This window comes from Argopecten irradians, chromosome 9 (genome assembly GCF_041381155.1).
Source record: "Argopecten irradians isolate NY chromosome 9, Ai_NY, whole genome shotgun sequence".
NCBI lineage: Eukaryota > Metazoa > Mollusca > Bivalvia > Pectinida > Pectinidae > Argopecten > Argopecten irradians.
Window position 1 is genome coordinate 403,049 of NC_091142.1, and position 20,780 is coordinate 423,828.

Below are 20,780 nucleotides of genomic sequence, written 5' to 3' on the forward strand. Positions count from 1 at the left end.
TGTGATGTCATGCGCTTGTAATGTTGCTACCGGATTCCGGTAAACCTACTTATTTCTCCGTACCCCACTTCTGACACAGGGATATGAGAATTAGTTACAGATTATATAATCATGGACCCATCAGAGTGCTGTAAGACCATGATACCTTATACGAGTAGAAAGGCCACTCTGGTGGTTTCATGATTACATAATCTGTAACTAATTCGCAGATCCCTGTGCTTCTGACATCGGTATTCGAGCAACTATTTCGTCTGGAAGCTTTAATAACCGAGTATCTAATTGACATGTACCAATCTTAAGGTGTTTGTATTTGGTAATATATTTATAGCTTTCGATTTCTTTAGCAAGGGCTTAAATTGCTTGAACGTTTATAAAGTTCTATTTTCTTTGAACATAAATATATAATATTGTGTCATGATCATACTAATTTGACATTCACTTTTGTGAAATCAGAAAAATGATATCTCAAGACAAAATTCTCACCATTATTGTCAAATTTTAATGGCGACAGTATTGATATACAGGACACCTTCGTGCGAATATTACGCAACAGTTTTTTTAATCAAGGATTTATAAGAGATACGTCATCTACGTCCTTGTTTTAACATAGTTTTCGGAGATGGCTTTATGCTGGCATTTTAAGAAAGTTTCCGATTTAGTAATATATCAAATCAATCTTCATTTAAAAATCGCATGGTAGTTATTTCAAGTTGCGCTGCAAATCTATGAAATAGTTTTTCAACTATAAAATATGTTTTTAGCTGTATTCGCATTCACTGAAAGTTACATATCACACTTGATCTGGTTTTACAAAGTATATATTGTATTGGTTATTCACGGTACTTTTATTATCTACCTTGCATTTGGCACATATATTGTATACTTTATTATAGTTTAAATTAAAATTTATCTGTAATCGTAAATATTTAGGTAAATTTTGTATTGAATACAAAACAAAAACAAAAAAAGAAATACCATGTTTTAATGCATTGCTTTTGTCAAATATTAACTTACCATGTCATATGACCTTTCAGTATTATAGACGAAAAACCCAAAAACTGTTCCAATCTTAGACTTTGTATAGGTTGTAAATGTATCTTCTGTATTTCCTGGCCTTTCCGAGTTCATTTGTTTTCATTTATGTTAGCACTCAACTGGTCATTATCAATTCCGTAGATTGGCCGAGTCACTACTGCACTGCACTACAAGCATGGGATTAGCTCACCTGTCACTCTTACCTATAAGGGGAACCCCTGTGGTTAGCTTAAGCTACATGTTGTTTCCCATGACTACCAATTACCAATAGTTGAAGAGTTCTAACACCTGTGGGTTATAGAGAAGGTTAACGAATTGGGCAAGGTTCCTTGGGCCTTTCCTACAAGCACGGAAAGTGTACATGTATTCATCAATGCCCGCGGCACGGTACTCTCGACATATATAGGGGCGCTTCGACGGCATTGGAGTGAACTCGAAGGGAAAAAAGGGGAAATTTTCACAGACGATACTCATAGTTGCATACACTCTTTGAGAGGGAAATTATAAACCAACAATTTTTACATGTTCAATGATTTCCATTCTATCGATGAGATGTAGTGATTGAGGCCAAGGATGCGTTCGATTCGTATGCATATAATCTAGATATGCGAGTACGGGCAGAAACATATATACATATGTATATATGTTTCTGGTACGAGCGACAGTGATTTGTTCTCATTTTCGATGTAAAAATTCGGAGCACGTGGTGGTTTTACGTACTTTACGGTGTGTGTAAAGATACATTATTGATGTTAGATAATTGTAGATTTATTAGCAAAGTAATATATTGGGGACAGGAGGTATGGTTGAGGAGGCCAGGAGACGTGACGGCAGCCTGGGTGAGCACGTCTAGGAGTTTCATTATGAGAAAACATTGTTATTTTGCCGCTTTGTATGTAGGACTTTGTTAAGCCTTATTTAACCCTGGGGCGTGTTCAGGATGGCGAGAGCTCACGTGACAAGAAATTTCCTGAACGGCAGCGGGTGCTCTGGTGTGCACTCGATATGGTGGTCTCTCGTGCCAAGGATTTTATAAGTATATACGTCCTTGCTCGTGCACTTGTTTTGACACCATTATCAGAATATATGTGTATTTAAAAAATCCCTAAACAGGGCTCCGTTCATCTCCGTTCAGAATGAATGAAAACTTCTCTTTAGCTCGATCGGTTGAGCGTCAGCCTAGTTATCCATAGGTCCCGAGTTCGATCCCTGGGTGAGGTATTTTAAATCCTGCACCCTGTGACATTGGCGGCCATGTTTAGGGACTCGGGAATGACCTGCAAGGGAATCGATGTGACCTCTGGAAGCTCGAGGATAGCCGCAATATACCGCTTGGCTAGGGAGAGATTATCGGGACCTCTTGTTCTCCCTAGCTGAGCGGTTTGTATTGACCATGGTTACACCCTTGGCTAGCGAAGTTGTTGCCATGTGGTCTCATTAGAAATAACAATTACTCGATATTCCAACTATACATGAAATCTGGTGAAGGATACGCGTACAAGTTTTATAAATATCTTTCGTTCATTCAGGTAATTACTATATTAGACTTGTTGGACAAGGACCGGTGTCTGTGCATACCCGAGTCCGGATGTTAGTTACAGCATATTATATAGTTAAAACAGTAAGTGTGGTTTGGATGGGGATAATAAGGGATCATGTGGCAGATCAGAGGGTATTGTCTTAACTTGTATAGTAACACATGGGGTAGTCTGGTGATCTTTATTTTACTAGTTAGACTATACAGGTAGTTACAGAGGCTGTCACAGCATGATGTCAATTTAATTGAATGCTATAAATGGAGGTGTCATGGGCGGTGAAAGGTCCTCAAGGTTTTGTAACCTCCTCCCCCGGCCCGGCGCCCCACACCCACAATCATATATACATTTTTCATATATCAGTACAAATAATCCTTGTACACATCTACAGTTAGAGGCGTTGGTAGCGCGGAGAAAGTATTTTTCTTCCAAATGTATAATTTTTGAACATTTCTGTCGCCCCGTCCTCTGCTACCACCCCGGTTCCTACGTCCCTGGTACACTATCTAAACCTAATTATTACGCAACTATATACCTGTATTTCCATTTGTATCTGTATGTTCATGTCTATACATCGGGTATACACATAGCTATATACGTAATAATATCATTCAGATGTATATAATATAAATTGACTGGATGAAATAAAAAGAAGTAATTATTCTAAAACAGATTGACAATGAAAATGTTTCTGACAACATGAATTTTGACTCGAGTTTAAATGCTATAATTATCTGCAGCTTTATCGTGATTTCAATAGATCAAATTTCGATAGGTATAATACCACTATACCTTTCGGCCGGGCACGAAATGGTGCCTATGTGTCGTAGTGAAGCACTACCTCAGAAATCACTCGGGCATAATTTTCTGTACTTTTTTGCAGGTTTCCAATTATTCTAAACATACACATGCATTTAGATATTATTTTTTGTCCAAAACAAACATAACCACCATTCTTTATATCTACTTTACCACTCATAATACGTCAAATCATAATTTGTAGACTTGACGTATAATTTTCCTTCGAAAAGACCATCATATTTAGTGTGAAAAAAGTCTCGCTATGAATTTGATATATCATACGGTTCAGTTTATTGCCTAGTAGGTAAGTGATATAAAACAAGTACAATAAAATGCATACAGACGTTTAATTTATGGTTTCCACAATCATGTCTTTGCTCCATTAGCAGTAATGGGCACCAACTGTAGTTCTAAAGACGACACCTTTTATAAACAGTCTAAAAGACTATTCTATTAATAGAAAAAACGGTTAACAAAAATAAAAAACACAGTTGGATTAGAAAATTGACGAAACAACCATCCCCGATCGCTAAAAATAGGCTTTTGAAAAACACAAGTATTGATAGCGATGAGCTGCGTTGCCTCGCAGAGGGTCGATTACGTCACGCACCAAATATGTCTCGTAGTCGTTACCGCAATACATATCCTGATACCGAAATTCAGATATCTTAGGTGTCCGGTAACTAATGACTCCGAGTGACTACATCTTGGTCTTGAAAGGAAAACACACTTCATTTTAGCTTGAACAATTGCAAAGTCAAAAATCGTGACATAAATTCTTTGATAGTTTTGATATGTATTTGCTTCTTCGCTGTGCAAACGATATATTCACAATATTATATAGAATTATAGTAGATTTTGCAATGTTCATTTTGAATATGCAGTACTTGTTCCATAATATGCTTAACTTGGACAAATAATGTTGTTAAATCATCCATTCAAGAACTGCACATGATTTCGTTAATCAAAACAGATTACGTACCCTATCAGTAACATATCTACGTATATATATATCCTATCTCTAACGTAATAATCAATCAACTTGAAATGCATAATATGTTGAAAAAGTTATCAACCAAAAAAATACCGAGTAATCAACTCTTTGTAACGTGAAGTTAAACTATGACCGAATCCAAACCAAACCCTTAATCGTAAATCGTTACAAAGACGACAAAGAAATGGAAAGGATTTTTCAATGAATTAAAACAGTGACTGCAAACTATGTAGAAAAAAGTATGGTAAATATAGTAACTGAAAACTATAATCCATGTTCAGTTGCACAGATCGCACAGCACATGCGATGCGGTAGCGATTTAGTCGACTTATATTGCGAGTGATCAACACACTAGCGAAGCTCGCCCGCCGGCTCACTGCGCTGTCGCCGTAGGGGTCACTGAGAACAATGGAGAAGTGGTATTTGCATGGAAAAATAACGCTTTCATGGAAAAATAATGTTTTCAACTATATCGTAACGTGGTCACGTAAATAATCACATGTTCTGTTGATGCTAACAAAGTTCTACATAAAAATCACATAACATGCTGGCAATAACAAGGGAAATTAAAATAATAACCATGCACAATCAATAATAACCATGCACAATCAATAATAACCATACACAATCAATAATAACCATGCACAATCAATAATAATATCAGCCACTGAATCTAACATCATTTATAAATGACTAACGCATGCAAAGATTAAGATAACTCAGTAGCAAACATATAACGTGTGCTAGAAAATAATAACATGCTATTAGTAAAAAATAACTAAAATTTGAATAATAACAGTAAAACAGATATAACCAACTGTTATGTATGACACTAAATACGTGTAGTTATTAGATAAGGGAGATAACTCCTATAGCTTTATTATTGATACATCCTATAAAGTTCATATAATTGATTTAGGTTATAGAACTTTCTAGAATATTATCATGTATAAACAAATATGTTTGTAAACATGTTGATTATAAGTAGAGATCTAGAATGATCTATTTCCAGAAAGTTCTGTGTGTTTATTTGTTTACTGTTTTTAGTTAGATATTTCTAGAAGTAGAAGGTTCTCCAATATTCTTGAATTAGAGTTTAGTTATATATACTCCAGCTGTCCAAGGCTAATCAGAACTGTAATGAGACCTAGCTGTAATTAGACGTATCAAGAATTGTACAGCGCCATATAAGATTCTATTGGGAGAGCTATTGTGACCTTATCTGTGGATATTTACAACACTTTGTGTGGATTTATTCATATTGCCTGGAACTTTACAAATCATCTGTGGACATTCATTTTCCTTGTGGATTTGTGATTATTGTAATTTTGAAACCTGGAAGGATCAAGGGTTATACCAGGACATTCGCATACAGATAAGTAACACTTTAAATCATCGTATTACTCTTATACCACCACCAATTACTTTAGATATTGTAAACCATCTCTATATAATATTGTATATATAATTAAATTGTGTTTTGAATTTAGCTGCTGGTTTCTCATTTCTGTTATTCTAGGTCTAACACAACGTAAATATTTAAATACTAACCAATATGATTAAAATAACAGTTTGAGAACGAAAATTAACATAATAGGGCTACCAGTGTATAGATATCACTATATATACTGTGTACTCGCATGTACATATCTCCTGTAGTTTACGGACTATTTTGTGCTTGGCACGTACTTTTTAAAATCTGACTGTTCGACAGAAGCCAGCACAGGGGCCTGTCGCATCAGAGTTTGTGATACTGCTGCGTCAGTTGAAACAAACAATTTATTAAACTATATGTAAAGTCCTAATAATTAGGAAGGTTTTTTCCTTTTATAATTAGATTTTTGATACGAAATAACGCTTTAAGCTTTTCAGTAAGATTTTTAAATAGTATAGGACTAAATAGCATTATATCACACTATGTACCACCGCTGATGGTTAGCTTATATCAGCCCGACACGAGTGCAATAATATATCATGTTTATCATTGTCCTGCATTTAGGTTATCGATATTCATAAATCATATGATGAAATGGTTCTATGATATGTCCGGTAGGGGCCCCCAACAACTATTGTGGAAACATTGAAGATCATAACGTCCGAGCCGCTGGTTAGCTTTTAGTGACCTCGGAGACGGATGACCTTTAGTCTGAACTTGAACATAAATTTAAGGGTTAAGTACACATGTGAGTACATTTACACACGTGTGACAAAATTTTCATATATTAATTTTCTTTTTGTACTACTTTAAATACACATATATATATCTACTTTGCACTTGTGACTGGAGAAGTGGTATAATGGTGTTCAAATACTTGTTTTTCTTTACAGGGCTAGTTACTAACACTACAAATGTACATCACCTTTTTCCATAAGAAAAATGGCGATAAACTATCGCTCAAGGATTATTATTTTTTCTTTATATTGTACTAATATTAACAAATCCTTGAGTCAGAATGTAACTATTTTTATAATCACCAGTCGGTGAACAGTATGCGGTACTTATACCAAATACTATCGACCTCCCTCCTCTGACACAGGTGTGGACAAAGGGAGGTAATCCAAACTCCGGGCAGAAGCAGGGCTTCGCCCATCTGGCAAAATTTTTCAATAAGTTATTTTTTCATTTTTTTAACACTTGATAAACTCCCTGTAACGAAAACTGTACTCGTGGCAGGAGATACAGTTTGATAAATGAACAATCAATGTTTTTTATCCTACAATCCATCTCAATTTTCTGGCATCTTCTCTGTAAATTAACTATAATAACGAACTGATTCATAATAATATGAATGTGGTCTCATCCTTTCAATTTCCTTAAAAACTTATCCCTTATATATCCCAACATCGAATTTCCTCTAGTAACCTGGATAATTACCTTGTAAAATTATATTTGATCGGTTTAGAAGCTACCGGCACACTCTACTTGTTTTTCTTCTAATTGATAAATAATACAAAATAGGGGAGACAACCCCTACATTACACCGGCCAGGATACATAAGGGCAAGGCCCGCCTGGCATTTTTTCTCTAACGATTTTTACCTCTTTATCTTAAACTATATATACTGTATAGTTATATTATTAGTCAACGTTTAACGTGGCAGGTTAAACAGTTGATCTACATAATTATAGATATATGAAAGAATAAAGCTAATCTGGCTTCTTCTAACGTTTTTTTTTTAATCTTAATCTTTTAAATTTTTATCCTTTTAATTAACTATACAAATAATACATATCCGTACGTAAAATTTTTTTAAAGCTGGTTGGTTCCCTCACATTAAGTTACTTTACTAAGTATCAAATAATTATTATTGACGGCGAAGTCATTGGATACTATATTTTTAATTAATTTCTATAAATAGATTTATATTACAATTTTTGATCAATATATCTAAGTGATTAATACCAATGTTCTTATTGTTTTTCTCCTCTACATTAATAACGCATACACTTAATATAATTTAAAAGTCAGCACACACCATAGGAACCCCCGGACAATCTATACCTCCGGCCAAACCCGGCAAAAGGACGAAGTACCGTACTTAACGGAAGCGGTGAAGTCCTCTACTGTCGGGTGTAACTGGTTGTACTAGACCCGGGGCACAAAACAACTGTTAAAAAATACTATGAACAACAACATACCACAATAACTACACTTTTTATAAAACAGAATAATTATTTTCATATATACCAATAAAATGTAAATTTTTAATATACATATATATATCAGTAAGCCTTCTTGGCCCCTTTCGGTCGCCCTCCCACGACATAAACATTACTATCACGTGGGACAACGTAACACCTACATCAATAGCGACTGGCGCACATGGGCCCGCCCAACCCGCCATTACCACCCACCAAGTTCTGAGTATAAGAGCTGTGAGGAGATGAGCCAACTCACTTGTATCCTCCTGTCCTAACAGATATAAAATATGGACGTTAAAACATAACAAGAGCTGTGAGGAGATGAGCCAACTCACTTGTATCCTCCTGTCATAACAGATATAAAATATGGACGTTAAAACATAACAAGAGCTGTGAGGAGATGAGCCAACTCACTTGTATCCTCCTGTCCTAACAGATATAAAATATGGACGTTAAAACATAACAAGAGCTGTGAGGAGATGAGCCAACTCACTTGTATCCTCCTGTCATAACAGATATAAAATATGGACGTTAAAACATAACAAGAGCTGTGAGGAGATGAGCCAACTCACTTGTATCCTCCTTTCATAACAGATATAAAATATGGATGTTAAAACATAACAAGAGCTGTGAGGAGATGATCCAACTCACTTGTATCCTCCTGTCATAACACATAAAATATGGACGTTAAAACATAACAAGAGCTGTGAGGAGATGAGCCAACTCACTTGTATCCTCCTGTCATAACAGATATAAAATATGGATGTTAAAACATAACAAGAGCTGTGAGGAGATGATCCAACTCACTTGTATCCTCCTGTCATAACACATAAAATATGGACGTTAAAACATATAAGTTACCTCCCTTTCGGGTAGGTATCCATTGTGACATCAGTATTTGGTTAGCGCAACTCAGATTGTTTTCTCTGAAAAGTATGATGTTACCATCTCAAACAAATGACGTCACAATCAATACCTACCCACAAGGGCAGATTACTCTGTAATATGTAAATACGAAATAATGAATTTATAAGGCAATGTTAATAAATGTGAAAATATTTACTTGTCCACACATTAAAAAACACCCATAAATGGTAACTATCGGGGGTATTTACCGTATTTAAGCTGCTATAGTTTACACTCACGCTAAGAACACAGGTTTTCAGTTTTATATTGGAGTGAAAAAATGAACACAAAAAGTCTAAGTTTTTGCATTGTCAGCCCAAAAAAAGTTTTGCATAGTCTCCAAACTTTCCTTACCAACAAAATCAAATAACTATTGTTTATCAATGCTTAAAACAGCCTTTAAAGTTTTATAAAAAATGTCATTTGGAACGTCCGACTGTCTGATGCAATTTAAGGTGAAGGGCTATCTTTAATAGAAAAAAACCTCCTGAATTTTATTGAATTAGTGACTTTTATTTTCGTATCTCTGATTTTTGTGTTATATCTTCATAACAAAAATCTATTGGAGTTAGTCTTTAAGTACCCATGATATACTGTATATTAAAGAGTTACCGTAGTATATAAACTTACCTTTAATATATCTGACAGAATATATTTCTGAAGCTTTGCATCATGGATTCTGACTGAGCCTCCTCCGATCTCGTTACCGTTCAAAACAAGGTCATAATGTTGGCTTCTAACCTGTTGTATACAAACAAATAAATAAATGATGTCAATACTAAACAAGAGACTACTCGTGTATATAGAAATACAGGAAATGTTTGGCTCCATTGGTAAGGATGGGACACTAGATGTTGTGACGTGGAACATGAAACCACTAATTTAATTATAATTAAGTGATAATTTATTCTTAACTTTTCATTAAATTTACTTGAGGTCTAGATGAGAATTCTTTCTGCTATCATCTGTAAATGTTGTTCCACTAATTTGCCTAATTACTGACCTTAGTGGGGTCAGAGTACACCAGTTCAAGGTCGTCCTGTACTGGAGCTGTGAATGGATGATGGGCAGACTCCACTGCTCCAGATACAAGCCTACCATCTGTAATGGAAGACCGTATAGAACAACAATAAAAACAAAGGAATTCATGCTAGGAATACCATGGTTATCTTACATGCCTCATCTCAAAACCTTTCACTGAACTTAATAAATTTTGCTTTCTTTAGAAATGTAGTTTTAAAGTTTAAGAGATACCTTTGTAGTTGTATCAACCTTGATTGATTTCATGCAGGAAAATTAAGCAATTACCTTCATCTTCTTTTGGAAGGAAAAGTGGAAAATCAACCACCCAGAACATGTTGTAGTCAGTTGGATTTCTGATGACCAGACCTGGAAAACAATACTTTGTAAAATTTATATCATAAATTAATTTCAGATATAAAACATTTCCTATTTCTGGAGGCAAAAAAGATATTTAAATGTACCTACTTAAACAGCATTATTTTTTAAATGGAAATATAAAACGAGTTTGATAATTTCATTATTATCTTGCATTTAAGCCACACTATTCGTAACTATCAACAAAAATTCAAGTTATCTTCAACCTGATATTCTTAGTATATATCAAAGAATATTTATAATGATTTCTTAATAGCTAAAGAAGAGGAGAAAGTGAGAGAAGGGGTTTGTATAGCGGATAGATAAGAGGGTGGAGAGGAAAGAGAGAGAGAGTTATGGTATGATCAAGTATATGTATAATATATCCCTGTACTTGTCTCTAATGTATCTTTAATTCTGTTGCATGGTGTATAATATATAAAGGATGAATAGGAAATAGATTAGAAAAAAAAAATATCTTAAATACTTTTCAATCCAATTGTGGTAGATATTGATATTTATTTTATTGGATTTATTTCGATAGCAAAAAATAGAGTCATCAGAATCAGTCGGAGAAAAATACCTTTTTGTTCTATATGAGCTGCAGTCTCCAAACGCTTCTTTCCAAGGACTTCAAACTAAAAAAAAAAAGAAAAAAAATTCTCTTTGAATTAGAATAATATCTTCAGTTGTAATCACACCTCTCACAGATTTTTTTGTTGAGTGATTGGCTGTATCTCCATTTGCCCACTTTTTATAATCTGATAATTAGCAGAATGTTGTGACAAGGATTAAAGTCTATTTCTGAGAAGTTAACCTGGATTTACCTGTGTATTACCTGTGAATTTCACCTGTGATACGTACTGTACTTATTCCATAAGGGTATCATTTATGTATAACATGTATGGAAATCATATTACATTGAAAAATCTTTTAATTTATTACTCTTTTTGTAATGTCAGTTATGTTCTTGATTTTTTAAATTAATGATATACATACATGTTTAATAATAATATATAATGTATAAATAAATAATTAACACATCAAACATAAAATCAATATTAGGTCCTAACTTCAAAACCTTCAAGATCTCTTTCTTTCTTTTTGACAAACATATATATATATATGTACATAAAAACACGAAAATGATAATTATAGTTGCTATTTGTAGTTCAATCAAAATATACCTTCTTGGATATCGAGCTACATGTATTGAGGTACAAAAAACAAAATCCACATTCAACATACAAAAGTAGTTTATCGTAATAATTACGTAATCATGCAGTTTATGTTTACACCTCTTTTCATTAGAAACCACCTTTGTGACAATTCTACTGAAATATTTATACTGAAATATATCGTCAATTTTAGGAATCCTGTTGAGTTAATTTGCCGACAAAAACCTTACTTTTATGTCATAATTTGGCATGTTCGATCTATCCGAAATCTATTATAAAAAAATCAGTGTTCGAACTATCCGAAATCTATTATACAAAAATCAGTGTTCGAACTATCCGAAATCTATTATACAAAAATCAGTGTTCGAACTATCCGAAATCTATTATACAAAAATCAGTGTTCGAACTATCCGAAATCTATTATAAAAAAATCAGTGTTCGAACTATCCGAAATCTATTATAAAAAAATCAGTGTTCGAACTATCCGAAATCTATTATAAAAAAAATCAGTGTTCGAACTATCCGAAATCTATTATAAAAAAAATCAGTGTTCGAACTATCCGAAAATTATAAAAAAAATCAGTGTTCGAACTATCCGAAATCTATTATAAAAAAAATCAGTGTTCGAACTATCCGAAATCTATTATAAAAAAAATCAGTGTTCGAACTATCCGAAATCTATTATAAAAAAATCAGTGTTCGAACTATCCGAAATCTATTATAAAAAAATCAGTGTTCGAACTATCCGAAATCTATTATAAAAAAATCGGTGTTCGAACTATCCGAAATCTATTATAAAAAAATCATTGTTCGAACTATCCGACATCTATTATAAAAAAAATCAGTGTTCGAACTATCCGACATCTATTATAAAAAAAATCAGTGTTCGAACTATCCGAAATCTATTATAAAAAAAATCAGTGTTCGAACTATCCGAAATCTATTATACAAAAATCAGTGTTCGAACTATCCGAAATCTATTATAAAAAAAAATCAGTGTTCGAACTATCCGAAATCTATTATAAAAAAATCAGTGTTCGAACTATCCGACATCTATTATAAAAAAATCAGTGTTCGAACTATCCGAAATCTATTATAAAAAAAATCAGTGTTTGAACTATCCGAAATCTATTATAAAAAAATCAGTGTTCGAACTATCCGAAATCTATTATAAAAAAAATCAGTGTTCGAACTATCCGAAATCTATTATAAAAAAAATCAGTGTTCGAACTATCCGAAATCTATTATAAGAAAAATCAGTGTTCGAACTATCCGAAATCTATTATAAGAAAAATCAGTGTTCGAACTATCCGAAATCTATTATAAAAAAAATCAGTGTTCGAACTATCCGAAATCTATTATAAAAAAAATCAGTGTTCGAACTATCCGAAATCTATTATAAAAAAAATCAGTGTTCGAACTATCCGAAATCTATTATAAAAAAATCAGTGTTCGAACTATCCGAAATCTATTATAAAAAAATCAGTGTTCGAACTATCCGAAATCTATTATAAAAAAAATCAGTGTTCGAACTATCCGAAATCTATTATAAAAAAATCAGTGTTCGAACTATCCGAAATCTATTATAAAAAAATCAGTGTTCGAACTATCCGAAATCTATTATAAAAAAAAATCAGTGTTCGAACTATCCGAAATCTATTATAAAAAAATCAGTGTTCGAACTATCCGAAATCTATTATAAAAAAATCAGTGTTCGAACTATCCGAAATCTATTATAAAAAAAATCAGTGTTCGAACTATCCGAAATCTATTATAAAAAAATCAGTGTTCGAACTATCCGAAATCTATTATAAAAAAATCAGTGTTCGAACTATCCGAAATCTATTATAAAAAAATCAGTGTTCGAACTATCCGAAATCTATTATAAAAAAAATCAGTGTTCGAACTATCCGAAATCTATTATAAAAACATCAGTGTTCGAACTATCCGAAATCTATTATAAAAAAATCAGTGTTCGAACTATCCGAAATCTATTATAAAAAAATCAGTGTTCGAACTATCCGAAATCTATTTATAAAAAAATCAGTGTTCGAACTATCCGAAATCTATTATAAAAAAAATCAGTGTTCGAACTATCCGAAATCTATTATAAAAAAATCAGTGTTCGAACTATCCGAAATCTATTATAAAAAAATCAGTGTTCGAACTATCCGAAATCTATTATAAAAAAATCAGTGTTCGAACTATCCGAAATCTATTATAAAAAAATCAGTGTTCGAACTATCCGAAATCTATTATAAAAAAATCAGTGTTCGAACTATCCGAAATCTATTATAAAAAAATCAGTGTTCGAACTATCCGAAATCTATTATAAAAACATCAGTGTTCGAACTATCTCTAGCTTAACAATTATCTCTATAATATTCACATTCTCTCAAACAATCTGCAGAAGTCTATATTCTGTAGAAATACTTAGGTTTTTATAGTGTGAAAAGAGGGATGTGCATCATACATGTATATAGATGACAAAATTACTTGTCAAATCATGCAAATTCAAATGCAAATGTAAGATTTGCGGGTTACACTTTCGTAATTTCAGTGTAACATTTAAAACAAAAGATATCTCAATAAATCCAAAATATTACATATTGACTAAAAAGTATATTTATTTTATTATACTTCGTAATTACATCAGCTGTGATATTTAGCGACCATCATTTATTTTATTAGAGTGTCACACATTTTTCAAACATACAATAAAATATATTTGAATTAAAATGTCCAGTCTAAAAGACTTATGAGACACTGTTAAAAATATAAACATTCAATATAATACACGCTATAGCTTTAACAATATGTACATAAAAAGAAATTGAACGTCTTTTCTTTAAAAAAACTGAATATAGAACTAGCTAAAATTGACTGCATTTCACTGTTTGACATCAAAAAATAAAAATTTTCATCAGAACTATACTTTAACAAGAGGCCCATGGGCCTTAACGGTCACCCGAGTTCAGATACAAAATGAAACAAAGACATGCATATAAACACTATATATTTGCCTATCAGGCCCTTGAAGTCAGTCAGTGATTTTATAAATTTGACTTTTTTATCTATGAAGACCAGACATGTTAACCCTACCGATTCTGGCGGAAGTCTACCGCTTTTGAGACTAATATTCCGCCTACCGCTTTAATATCCAAATATTCCGATTTCTGCAAAACATCGTCTTCATTTTTTTTCTTCCGATTTCTGAATTTTTCATAGTCGGTTGGGGCTGCCTTGGTGGCTTCAAAATGCATACCAGAGTGAGCAGGGGGACTGGCTTGATAATTAGTAAATAAAGGAGGTGTGAACACTCCCTGACCAACACCCACTGGTGCAAATTAGCAGCCTGGGGCTAGTTCCACCTTGGCTTGGTGCACGTGGTGTCACTTGCTTAGCCTATTTCACGTGTCTGAGTGTAACGATGTGTATTACGTAGGCCTACCGTGAGGAAACAATCATCTGGCCTTTCAATAAATTTTGTGCTTAAAACTAGTAAGTATCATTTCAAAAACAAACACTACTTATAATTGAAATAATTTACTCACGTTTTTAATGTAAAATAGGCATAAAGTGTCTGCTGAAAATCACAAGCTTTGCAATCGTAATGGCCGCCATTTTGGAATGGGGTGATTCTAATAAAGGAACCGGATTTTAGTATATTTTTTCATGATATCACTAAAAAAAAATTTTTCAGGGTGATTATTTCTCTAGAATATTGGTGTAAATTTTAGAAACAAATATTTGTATTTCTTTCTTGCATAAATCAAAAGAAAATGAGTCCAGTATGTATTACAAAAAAAAAAAAAAAAAAAGTGGAAAAAAAACCCCAAACAAATAGACAAAATGTATAATTAAAATAGATGATAAATAGCATTGAAATAAAAGTATACAATGTATTTATTGGCATTTTTCATCTTCCAAATTTAATGTAAGCCTTAATTAATATTTGAAAAATACAAAATGAGCCACCAATGCAAGTCCAATGGTAATAATTAAAGTTAATCATAATTTGTTAACAAAATATGTTTTTGTAATTATTTTGCATATTATTGATATTATATCTCTCTGACGCGTCGCGAAAAATGCCGCGTATAATGCTACCGCTTTTGAGTCAGAAATCTACCTCTTTTTTCTCACCAAAGGTTAACATGTCTGTGAAGATTATTTGGTTCCATCAAATCTGTGAATTCAAAAGGAAGATTTTTGAAATTACCATTTTGACCCCTTTTGGCTCCGCCCCTCTGGCCCCTGGGGGTCGGCCATGTCCAATATGGATATGATGTTAAAATGCTATTTCAGACTAATAATTCTAACCCAGTTTGACTAATTTCCTATGAAAAATAGGCAAATGTGTTTTTCCTATATACACTAAAGTAAACTTGACCCCCTCCCCAGAGGGAAACATGAGACCCCAGGGTCATATCATTCACAATTTTTGTAAAGGGCCTCAAGACCTTTCCATCTATGCAGAGTATTTGATTCTACCAGTTCCAGAATTTCAGAAGAAGATTTTTGAAGTTTAAGCCTATTTGACCCGTTTTGGCCCCGCCCCTAAGGCCCCTGGGGATCAGTCATGGAAAATTTGGTAATAAGATTCATTGGCCATCACATAGGGATGATTCTGACTACAATTGACTAATTCCTATTATAATGACTTAATAATGCTCAAAAATGTGTTTTCCCTATATAAACTACAGTAAACTTAACCCCCTCCCCAGGGGGAAACCCGAGACCCAAGGGTCATATAATTCACAATTTTCATAAAACATCTTAAAGGGACAATTCAGTCTAAGAGAACATTAAAATTTGTACATATATCGGAAAAAAGTTCTAATGGAATTAGATCAATCGGTTTTACTGTGATATGCCTGAAAAGCCCATGGTTGTGACATGTGTGTAGATGTTCAAACTCGCTCGCTGTCCGCCATTACACACTGTGGTCAAACTTCTTGTATGCCGAACCCTGTCCCTTGCTCGTAGAGTAATGCAACTTTTGTCTAGAACTACTCAAATCGCTCTGACAGTAGTGTGTTTACCTTATTAGGTGAATTGTCTTGCCTAAAAATCATTTTATCGCCTTCTCAGTGATTATTTAATTCATTTGTTTAACGTGCGTGACTTTGGCTCGGGTATGGGTACAGCGTCCATATTGTACCTGCTTAATCGTATTGATCAACGATTTGATATTTCAAAGATATTAATTAAAATACTTAACAATGTCGTGGAATTTGTCAACGTTTTATGTTATATGTTTCATAAGAAATGTAGAACAATACATTTATGCTATATTTTGCTTCTTGGTTATGTAAAAGAATTAGCCTGAGTGAATTGTCTCTTTAAGACCTGTCCATCTATGACGAGTATTTGATTCTACCATTTCCAGCATATAAGAACAAGGATTTATAAGTGAGAAGGATGGGTGACTGTCTCTTTACACTACTAAACACCACACGAGACGCCTATGAACCGGGAATAAAAACCGTTTTTCTCAACAAATACTTGTCTTATCAAGTCAAACGAAACACCAATGTAAAGTTTATTAAATTTTACAACGTTTATTACTTGCTTTAAGGACGGAAAATTTAGAAAATATGTCTTAAATTTTCGTTAAAAAGTACGACAGCTCATGAAATGACGGCCCCGCTTCAGAAAGTAAGACGGTAACCCTCGCACCCGCAAGCTACATCAAAGGCTGCGCCGGCAGATATCAAAGGAAAACGGTCGTCGCCCAACGTCACGGTCAGTGCACAAACACAAAAGCTCCTACGTTGTACTCCCCCAAAACCCAGTGTGACTTATCCTTCTCATATACGTCCTTGATAAGAAGAAGATTTTTAAAGTTTTAGCCTATTTGCCCCTTTTGGCCCGCCCCTTTGCCCTGAGGGGGTTGACCGAACCAATATTTTTTTGTTGTTGTAAATTCATATTTTTTCAAATTTTGTAACACATTTGACATGACAAACGAGGACACTTTCATTCTTCACATACACACACATACACCTTATACTATCAAATATACACACAGAGAGACGAAAAACAAAAAACAACAGAAAAGAAACACAAAGAGAAAGGAAAGAAAGATAGAGAGATAGAGAGAAAAAAAGATAGATAAAGGGGAGGGATAGACAGAGAGATGGTATTTAGAGTGGCACGTACAGTAAGTGAAGATCGAAGAAATAAAAAGTTATATCGGCAAAAACAAAAAAATGATAATAATGAAAAAATAAATAATTAAAAACAAGGAACAAAAAAATCTAAATATATCAAAAAAAAAAAAATGTATACATCTATGATTATCATATTGCGAATATTTCAATGTGAGGTGTACGAATAAAAGATAAAAGTTTAGCTATTTTTTCCCATTTTTTCCAGTCTTTCTCAAATTTAATTTTTGCTCTTTCTCCTTGGCTGTAAGCTATATATTTCTGAGTATTATAATAATCTTTTAAAATATTGACAAGACCATTAGTACTGAGTGACTTATGGAGACATCTCATTCTATAAATATACTGTTTTATAACTAGCAGAATTTCATTGTCAGCTTTGAAGGTTAATGGAGTTGGAGGAATGTAGACCAAAAATAAAAGTTTGTTTATTGAAACAAAAGGAATGAATAAAACATCAAGTAGAGCTGTGAAACAATCTAAAAGATTTTGTACTACTTTACACTCCCATAAAATATGAGTTATTGTTTCATTTTCAGAATTACATAAATTACAGTTAGGAGAAACAGAAAGATGTGCTTTAAAAAGAAAAGTGTTTGTTGTTAAGATGTGGTGATTTATTCTGAACTGTAGCCACTGTAACTTTGTGTTCTTAGTAATATGGAATGGAATTTTGTAAATTTGAGACCAAGTTGCATCATCAAGATCAAAGTCTTTGTTCCACTTAACTTTACCAGAAGGCACAGCTTCGTTATGTATTAAAATATTATAAAAATCTTTAGTACCTTTTCTTTCCTTTAGAAAATATTCAACGCTAATTGGTACAAATGGATACTGAAGTTTTGATTGAGGAATTACAGCCGATGATAACAACTTTATAACAGACGATATGATACTATGATAATGAAGAAAGTTGGTATTTACATTGTACCTGTGAAGAAACTCATTGAAAGTGTAAAAACTCTTTGTAGTACTGTCTCTTAATAGATCATTGATTGTAATAACATTTTTTTCAAAAAGATTTTTATCATAAATGAACTTCTTATCAACAGTTATATTTTTATTAAACCAAATAGGGGTTTTCAGAATAGATAGCTCTGTAGTAATGTTCTTATCATTCATCTTGATCAGTGCATTCCATGCTTTAAAAACATCAATCCAAATTTATTGGACATTTTTTTCTGGCAAATTTGTAAATATTCATTTCCACCATTAACTAAAATATCTACATTTACCAAACTCTTAAAAACAATTTGCTATTTAGCTGTAGTTTGAAAAATCTTCGAATCCAACCAAGTTTTAAAGAACACAAGTAAGCTTGCAAATTAATCATTTTCAGGCCACCATTTAAAAAATCTTTAATAATTACATCCTTTTTAACTTTATCAACCTTGCTGTTCCATAAAAATTCAAAGATAGTGGTATTCAGTTTTGAGATAAATGATTCATCAGGATTTGGCAATGCCATAAACAAATGATTAAATTGTGAAATCAGTAAGGATTTGATTATCTGAATTCGTCCTATTGGAGTAAGTGATCTTCTTTTCCAAGTTTGTATCAAAGACTTCAGTTTTATCAATTTTTTGTCATAATTCATTTTTGGCATCTCATGTAAGTTAACATGGAAGTCAATACCTAATAGAGTAAATCTCTGTTTGCCCCACTGTAAGTTCAACTCTGGGAGATAAGTGTCTTCAGAGAATTTCTTACTGCCAATCCAAATTACATTTGTTTTAGAGACATTCATTTTTAAACCAGATATTCGTTTATAAAAATTAAGTTCAGTAATGGATTCTTTTAGTGATTGTTCTGAACCGTCAAGAGCGAGAGAAGAATCATCAGCATATTGTGACAGAAGAAAAGGACAATTATTAATTTCAATACCTATTACTATTCTGTCTTAATCTTAAAGCTAAAATTTCAGCACAAAGGATAAAAATGTAAGGTGCAATAGGGTCCCCCTGCCGACAGCCTCTTTGTACCTTAAAAAAAGTTGAAAGATTTCCACCCTGATTGATTGTTGCACTAACATTACTATGGAAAACTTTTACCCAATTTATAATATCTGAGCCAAAACCAAAAAATTTAAAGACCTTTTCAATGAAATTCCATGACACTGAATCAAAAGCTTTCTCAAAATCAATTAACAAAAGCATTCCAGGAATATATTTTTCTTCTGTGAATTGCATTAAATCATAAATCAGCCTTGTTTTTTCCCCAATAAAACGTCCAGCAAGAAAACCTGTTTGATCTTTATCTAATACAGTTTTTATTCTACGAGTTATTGTACCTGAGGCAATTTTATAGACAACAGTGAGCAGAGTGATAGGTCTCCAGTTTTTGATGAAGTGTCTTGGTTTATCTCCCTTAGGTATACAAGTTATAATTCCACGTCGTTGAGAAATAGAAAATTCACCATCATAAAACCCAGAATTGATTGATCTAACAACAAAGTTACCTAAAAATTTCCAAAAACATTTAAAAAATTCAACTGTAAAACCATCAATACCAGGACTTTTGTTATTTTTCATATTTTTCAAAGTTACCCCTGCTTCGTGTAAAGTAATTAATCCTTCCGATTTTTCTGAGTCATTTTTATTGATTTTGCAAACATCATAATCTTTAAATACATCATTCAAATCAATATCTTCCAAATCAAAATCAGGGCTATAGAGATTTTTATAAAAATTTTGAACCTCATGTATAATTTCTTCTTGCTGTGTAATAACCTTTCCAACATCCAAATGAAGTTTTGGTATTATTTTAGAAGTGAAGTTCCTATTTTCTAAGTTAAAAAAATAATTTGTGGGTTTTTCACCTTCCTCAATCCATTCAGCTTTAGATCTTATTAGACTGCCCTTAACTTTTTGTTCTCTTATTTTCTCTAATTCTTTCTTTTTTGCTTCAAGCTCAACTAAATTAATATTATTTTCCTGCTCAAGTTTCATGATATCATTCTTAAGTTCATCTTCAATCAAATTTTTCTGTTTTTTTTTTCCAAGTGAGATGAGTATGATATTGTTTTACCCCTAATGTGTGCAAGCAAAATCTCAAGAAAAGTAGGATCAGAAATAGAAAGTTGAATATTCTTATCTTCTATAATGTTGATGTTATCTAAGTTATAAACTGGAAGACAAAA

General features: G+C 32.8%; 1 protein-coding gene and 1 pseudogene across 4 annotated transcripts in view; both read right to left on the reverse strand.

Moving 5' to 3' along the window:
• Positions 1-20,780, reverse strand: part of LOC138331040 (aspartate--tRNA ligase, mitochondrial-like) — a 669,399-nt gene that overhangs the window by 25,493 nt on the left and 623,126 nt on the right. For 3 of the 4 annotated variants that reach the window (XM_069278496.1, XM_069278498.1, XM_069278495.1), the window contains 4 exons: positions 10,874-10,928; positions 10,222-10,302; positions 9,917-10,014; positions 9,544-9,654 (listed from right to left, as the gene is read on the reverse strand). In XM_069278496.1, the coding sequence (XP_069134597.1) occupies positions 9,544-9,654; positions 9,917-10,014; positions 10,222-10,302; positions 10,874-10,928 (345 nt within the window). Of the gene's footprint in view, positions 1-3,293; positions 8,825-9,543; positions 9,655-9,916; positions 10,015-10,221; positions 10,303-10,873; positions 10,929-20,780 lie in introns of those variants that run through there. The other variant, XM_069278497.1, reaches the window with a different exon arrangement.
• On the reverse strand, positions 14,072-18,974 carry LOC138331020 (uncharacterized; annotated as a pseudogene).